Raw genomic sequence first — 7,376 nt, forward strand, 5'->3', positions numbered from 1 at the left:
CGACTGGATCGGTCAGCTGACCGATCCAATGGCACAACCCAATTCTGATCGATCTGTAGATCGATCTGGTTTCTGATTTCGAATCAGAACCCCTGATTTCAGCACTAGTTCATGCCAAAATCTCATATAAGAGTTCTAAAATCAATTGAAATAAGTTCTAACATCTATTAACTAGCATTCCAACATAATTACTAACAACTTAAACAAATCTTCCATGGTTTAAACATTCTAAGGTCTAAAAGTACATAAAGGTACTTGAGAAAAGAAACTAAGTTCTTAATTTGCTAAACTCCCTAAGGATCTTCATTCCAGGTTCCTGTCACAACACACTAAGTCCTTTCGACTATCTTCTCGCGTCTAAGCGTTCTTCTCGCGGAGGGGAGCGTCCTCATGTCAAAGTCATCGCCGGAAAGTGCCCTTGGAACGGAACCCTTGCTTGTTCTTGTGGTTGGCGCCGAGAGAGGAAGAGAAGGAGGGTTGCGGCGTGGCTAGGGTGAGGTCTCGGTGGAGAATTCCCGAACCAAAGAAAAATAAACCAAACCACTCAAGTTTTCTATTTATATTAAGTGGGTATTTCGGCCCAACTCTAATATAAATATTATTGATTTCCTCTTCTTTTAGCACACCCCTGTTGGGGCTCCTGGCTAGCCAACACTTAAGTCTCGGCTTGGCTAGAGGTCATGGGTTCAATTCCCGCGAAGGCCGTTTTACGCTTATATTTATTTTTGCTACTTCCGCTATTCTAAAATTTCGGAAAAATATCTAGAAATTCCAGAAAAATCATACAATATTTCTAATATAGTTTTGAGAATTTTCGGGCGTTACATTATAACTTTCTTCGGTTCACATAATCCTTGACCATTTAAACTAATTCATTTTTTCATAAAATTGCTCCTTGACTCTCGTTCAAACTCCATGCCCAGTGGTCTCTAAGGCTGGTTCTTGTACGAGTTCTTTGAAAACCATGGTAAAGAAGGAGAACATACCATGGTAAAGAAAACCATGTCATTAGTTGCATTAATATGAATGATACCAGGCCACAATCTGGAGTAAATAAAAGCTGCGATGGCTAAAACTATTTCCAGATAACATTTCCAATTGCAATCCAGATAATATTTTCATATAACATTTCCAATTGCAAGAGACGATTATAACCATCAAGTAAACATACAGTACGCTAAAACTATTAGCATTAACAATATTTTGATGCAAATCATTAATTCTCAAAGTGCATAGCAACTCTACCATAGCAACAAACCACATCATGAAACCAATTAAGCTTAAAGTATCATTTTGATTTCGATACAACACTTGCAACTACTCAAAATAAAATTAGTGTTTGAAATTCAACTCATACAACGACTTGAAACATGCCTAATCTTCATCATTATCATCACTGATCATAAGAGAATCCAACTGATGTTCTAGCTCTTTCAATGCATCTTTCAACTTAATAATTTTTTCAGTTTTTGAAAATTTTTTCTCTAAATTTGAACTTGAACTTGAAGTTGCACATGATATTTTATTTCGACTTGGTGCAAAGGAAGTTGGTGCAGATTTTTTATCTACGTATGCCTCAAAAGCTTTTTTTGCCTCCTCTCTACTTTTGAAAGATTTGTGTATAGCGCCCTTAAAGCGAATAACATGATCAGAAGCTTCTGCCCATGTTTCATAAATTCCCGGTTCACGTCCAACAAATACAACATATGTTTTTCCCTACATTTAAAACAACATTTAAAACAACATTTAGAACTTAAATGAAATGATTACCATGGATTGGATATAAATAGTTGAAGTTTTGCAAGTTTCCTGTAAAATCTAGAACCAAAAGAATATAAGTTATCAAAGAAAAAATATTGAAATCCAAATGAGACATGTCAATTGTAGAGAAATTTCATAAATAACTGATTGGTATAATATTGATGCAACCGATAGACAAAACATAAATTTTCAATTTAACATTTCGCTATTATTAACTAAATTTTATTCATAACACTTTATTTGACTAAGGAACCATATTTATAACACTTCATTTTTGGAAGGTAAAAATAAATTAATAAAGAGGTTATAATTTGTTCATGTAAATAAACTATAAATATTAGATCTCTAACATGTGGCCATTGTATTGTATGTTTTACCTAATCAAATTAAAACAGTATATTGTGACCAAATTATTAATGGTTAAAATATACGCAACAAAAATACTAGTGCCATTAGAAAAATGTAATTATATACAAAGATCCATGTTGTTGATTTTCTTGGAAATACTAGTGGTTATTATAGCTGCAACAAATAAAAGGCAAAGGTACTCCAAGAAAAAACAAGACAAGATGTATGTGACAACAACCTACCTTTCTCAATCTATCATCAAGTTAGAAGATTTTTTAAACAAATAAAGCTTTCGAGATAACAAACTGGCCACAAAGATCATTTAGCCTTACATAGAGGTGTCCTCGTATGCGCGAGGCGGTGACGAGCTCGATCTGGAAGCTTCGTGCCCTAGCTTCGCGTCGGAGGTTTGCCGACAGAGATCGCCCTAGCTCCGCGTTGGCGAGGCCGGCGTGCCCTAACTCTTCGTCCCTTTGGTGTGGCGAAGAGAGCTCGATCTGGAAGATTCGAGAATGTAGAGCTTCGCTTCGTTGCTTTGAGAGTTGCCAGGCTACCCTAGCTACCCTAGCTTCGCTACGAAGCTTTGCGGCCGAGAGAACAGCTTCGCGGCGAAGCTTCGCGGCCGAGAGAACAGCTTCGCGGTGAGGACGGCGTGCCCTAGCTTCGTCGTTTTTCCTTGCCGAAGAGAGTTGTGCGGGACGTTCCGTGAAAATTTTTGCTAATGGCTAAGGAAAAGAAGGAAATAAAATAAGCCACGTCGACTTTGCTTTTCTGCAGTCGCGCACAAGCGCGCAAATGGAGTCCCGCATGATATCACCATTGTATATATATATATATATATATATATACTTATTACTTGTGTTTTTTGTTTGTTGGTGTTGAAATTTTCAAAATCTATAAGATGTATACCGTAGTTTCAAACCGTAACACACGTTGGTAGGTGCTGAATATTATATTCCAATACCATTGTAGTGCTAAACTTTTTTTTTTTATCCCGTTGGAATATAAGACCCTGTGTGCATATGAAACTGAGGAGCCCCTTATACATTCGAAAACTTTTAAGTGGGCCTTCTAAAGAATTACTTAGATATCTGATAACCCCTCTCCAGCCACTTATAATATCTAATAATAATAATAATAATTATTATTATTTTATGACATTCATGTTAGTGTTCAACTTCTCAATCAGAAGGAGTGAGATACGAAAGACAAATCTTAATTTTGTTATATATATATAAAATCTGAGACGATGATTTTAATTCCATAGAAATAATCTTCCTAGATACTTGTATATTGAATTATCTTATATATCATATAAAAATATTTTGATATACTAAATTTTTAATATGATATAAGTTTTATTGTGTTTATATTAAAATTTCGATATTGACACTGTAGTATATGCAGTATACTAAATCTCATGTCGATATTAAAAAAATTCGATATAGTATAATATCGTATCAAAATTGTTGGTATATCAATAATATCGATATGATTCAGTATATTTTAGTATAATATTTTTTCTAAGTGTATAAAAAATGAATTCGATCAGCCAACTCTATCTGAATCGATTCGAAAAATATCGAATTAGGGTGGGGGTTTTTAGGTTCGAATTGAGGTTTTTGTATTGGTTTAAGTTTGGATTAGATTCGAGTCGATCTTTAGAGGTTTTTTTTGTTAAATTAAATTTTATTTTAAAAATTAAGATGTTTTATTTATATAAATAGTAGAATATTAGTATAAAAATGATGAAATATTGTGATAAAAGTGAAAAACATAGGAAAATAATAAAAATAAATAAATCATCGGTTGGGCAAGCAATTTATTTGGGTTGGTCAGGTTATCCAATTTTATGTTCGTATTTAAGATTTTCGGATTGAGTTCAAGTTCAAATTCAAGTTGAGAATTTTTTATAAGATTCTTATTTCGACTCGATTTGAATCCATCAAATCCACCCGAATTAATACACCTAATTTTCCAATGGCCACTTGATCCAAAGATTTATGAAGATCTTAGTTGTGATGGAATGACAAAGCCATTTGGGAAAAAAAGAAGATTAAAGTTAGAATTTGATAGAGATGAACATTCTAAAGGTCAATTTCTAACTATACATAAGTTATGCTTTAAATTTATTGGATAAATGAATTAGTAAAAAGTCGTTTATTATGATTTATTTGATAAATTATGGTAAAAAAAGTGAATGCGTTCGTCTCCAGCGCCCTGTCAATCCGTCTCAAGATTAACACGGAAGAAGTAAATCACGGACGGCTACTAACCTTTGGAATAGTGACTAGCACATAAAAGAGACATTTATCTCGACTTTACCGATATTTAAACTCCAGATCTCATTATGACAATACCTCACGCGCTAGTCACTAGACCCATCCGAAAGGACATGATTTATACGATAAATGAATTAAGAAAAGGTCGTCTACCAAAATGATTAATTGAGCGAAGCTAGGAGACCTTAATTTTTTTTAAAAAAATCCCAATGTGAGATATTTAATTTTGTTATTATATTTATTAATTACATTTTTTTTAAAAAAATTAAAATGTAGTTTTCTTAGGTTTTTTTTTTCTATCGTACATTAAAAAATCATGATTTTACCCCAAAAAAAAAAAAAAAACCGTAAAGACAATTGTGCCCCCCAACGGATGTAGATAACATTTTCGCTCAAAAATATCAGAAGCCATCAGCAAAACAAGGGTTTGGAAAACCCTCATTTGTTCTTCTTCCTTCTCTCGTTTCTTCTTCAAAATCTATCAATAGATCGAGACCTGACCGCCAAATCGTTCGTCGTCAACCTCATGGAGCCAAGATCGCTCCTTTCTCCACCGAGAACAGTTCCTCCTTACTCCTTCCCCCTCCTAATCTCCTCCTCGTCCTCCACGAGATCGTCCTGCCTCCTCTTCCCCAGGAAAGCCGCCTTCTTTGGTACTAATCTCGCCGAGGGATTGGCCAATCCGCTAAATCTGTCATCTTGCCGGGGTTCCTTCACCATTACCGCCGCCGTCAAGTGGCGGAAGGAGGCACCTTTCGACAACGTGATCGAGCGCGAGAAGAAGCTGAAGTTGGTGCTCAAGATCCGCAACATCCTCGTGAGCCAGCCGGACCGCATCATGAGCCTCAAACAGCTCGGCCGATTCCGCCGAGACCTCGGCCTCACGCGGAAGCGCCGCTTCATCGCACTCCTCCGCCGCTTCCCGGCCGTGTTCGAGATCGTGGAGGAGGGTGTTTACTCCCTCCGCTTCCGGCTGACTCCCGAGGCCGAGCGGATTTATCTGGAGGAGTTGCGCGCCCGGCAAGAGATGGAGCAGCTGCACATCGTCAAGCTGCGCAAGCTACTGATGATGGCGCTTGACCGGAGGATCCTCCTTGAGAAGATCGCCCATCTGCGCCACGACCTTGGGCTCCCGGCCGAGTTCAGGGACACCATCTGCCACCGCTACCCACAGTACTTCAGGGTCGTACCCACTGACCGTGGCCCTGCACTTGAGCTCACACATTGGGATCCTGAGCTTGCCATCTCTGCTGCCGAGGCTGCAGAAGAGGAGAACAGAATACGCGAGGCCGACGAGCAGAATTTGATCATCGAGAGGGCTCCCAAATTCAAACGAGTAAAGCTTCCCAGAGGCTTGAATCTGTCCAAGGGAGAGATGCGGAAGTTGAACCAATTCAAGGAGATACCTTACATATCTCCATACTCTGATTTCTCTGAATTGAGGCCTGGCACACCAAAGAAGGAGAAGCATGCCTGCGCTGTTGTCCATGAGATTCTGAGTTTCACACTCGAAAAGAAGACATTGGTTGATCACCTCACCCACTTCAGGGAGGAGTTCAGGTTCTCACAGCAGCTTAGGGGAATGCTTATCAGGCACCCCGAAATGTTCTATGTCTCACTTAAGGGGACAAGGGATTCTGTTTTCCTTCGTGAAGCTTATCGCGACTCACAGTTGCTCGAGAAGGATAGGATGCTGATTCTCAAGGAGAAATTGCGCGCACTTGTTGCAGTCCCACGGTTCGCCAAGAGGGGTCTTCGCAAGTTAGACGAAACTAGCCAAGGGGATGAAACACTTGGAGGAAGCCAAAATGAAACTGATGAGGAATGGTCCGATGTTGATGGTCTTGTGCCTGTTGGGTTTGATGGTGATTTTGATGATGAAGATGACGACGATGATGATTCCGGAGAGGATGACTGGAGCGATGAAGAGGATGAATCACCTCCGGATTTTGATGACGGTGAGGGTCTGAACTTTGACAGGGAGAAGTTGCAAGTAGTTAATGGATCCAGAAAGCCTGAAGGTCAAGTTCTTGTTCCCACATTTCCAGATGGCAGGGAAAGAGAAAGATGGTAATTGAAATTATTTTGGTTTCTCATTGACTATTTATGATAATGCCAAGATCTAGTCACCAATATGATAGTTCAATCTACCTTGCATATGGATTCAATCTTGATGAAAATTTCGTGCATCCTTGCTGTGTGTGGAGAAATGAATTTGAATGCACAGAGCACTTCTAATTTTTGCTATATCGCAAGGTAATAGCTTCTAGACTCTAGTATCTTTGATGCTTCACACAGACATGGTGTGTTTTTCCCTTCTAATGCATATTGATCTACTTATGCATATGGTTTTGATAATATTTCATTCTACATTATCTGATTATTGTTCGATGATACTATTGCGATAGGTTTTATCAAGAAATCATTCTTGTTTATAGAGCCTTCATGTAAATTGTGACTATAAGATTTGTACTCAGAAAAAGAGTTTAAGTCATTAGGTCATTGTCTAGTTCAATCCCTACTACTCATTTAGTAGGTCTTAGCAAAATTAATCATATATTTTGTTGCGGAACAAACACAACTCTCTTGAGTGGCACTGCCCAAATACCGCAGAACCATTCTAGACCCGTCGGTCGGTAAGTAGACTTTACCATACAGTCTCGAATAAGAACCAAAACATTGATTTTGCCCTCGAAACAATCTTGTGATTCCGGAGTTTATTCATCGTTGTCATCGAGTCATCTTTGCCTAATTATCTTCATCCACATTGTTGCAGCTTAACACCTTTGTTTTTTATATGCCTTTCGTTACTTGTACCTACTAGCTGGGATTTGGGTTGACATTGGACTTTGGCTTGGTTCTGTAGTTTTTGATAGATTTTCATCTAGTCCCTACAAATTGAATCTAACTCGACTAGTAAATGCGACAACATGATCTGTTATGGAACTACACTTGTGGCGAAATTTTCCTAACATGTTTGGTTTG

At 38.1% G+C, this 7,376-nt stretch overlaps 1 protein-coding gene across 1 annotated transcript; it reads left to right on the forward strand.

Moving 5' to 3' along the window:
- The first annotated feature begins 4,796 nt into the window (after positions 1 to 4,796).
- Positions 4,797 to 6,638, forward strand: LOC122045251 (protein WHAT'S THIS FACTOR 1, chloroplastic-like). The gene has a single exon (XM_042605388.1). It carries the CDS (start codon positions 4,918 to 4,920, stop codon positions 6,463 to 6,465), a length of 1,548 nt encoding a protein of 515 aa, XP_042461322.1. The 5' UTR covers positions 4,797 to 4,917; the 3' UTR covers positions 6,466 to 6,638.
- The last annotated feature ends 738 nt before the right edge of the window (positions 6,639 to 7,376 follow it).

The sequence above is a fragment of the Zingiber officinale genome, chromosome 2B, assembly GCF_018446385.1.
Source record: "Zingiber officinale cultivar Zhangliang chromosome 2B, Zo_v1.1, whole genome shotgun sequence".
NCBI classification, from domain to species: domain Eukaryota; kingdom Viridiplantae; phylum Streptophyta; class Magnoliopsida; order Zingiberales; family Zingiberaceae; genus Zingiber; species Zingiber officinale.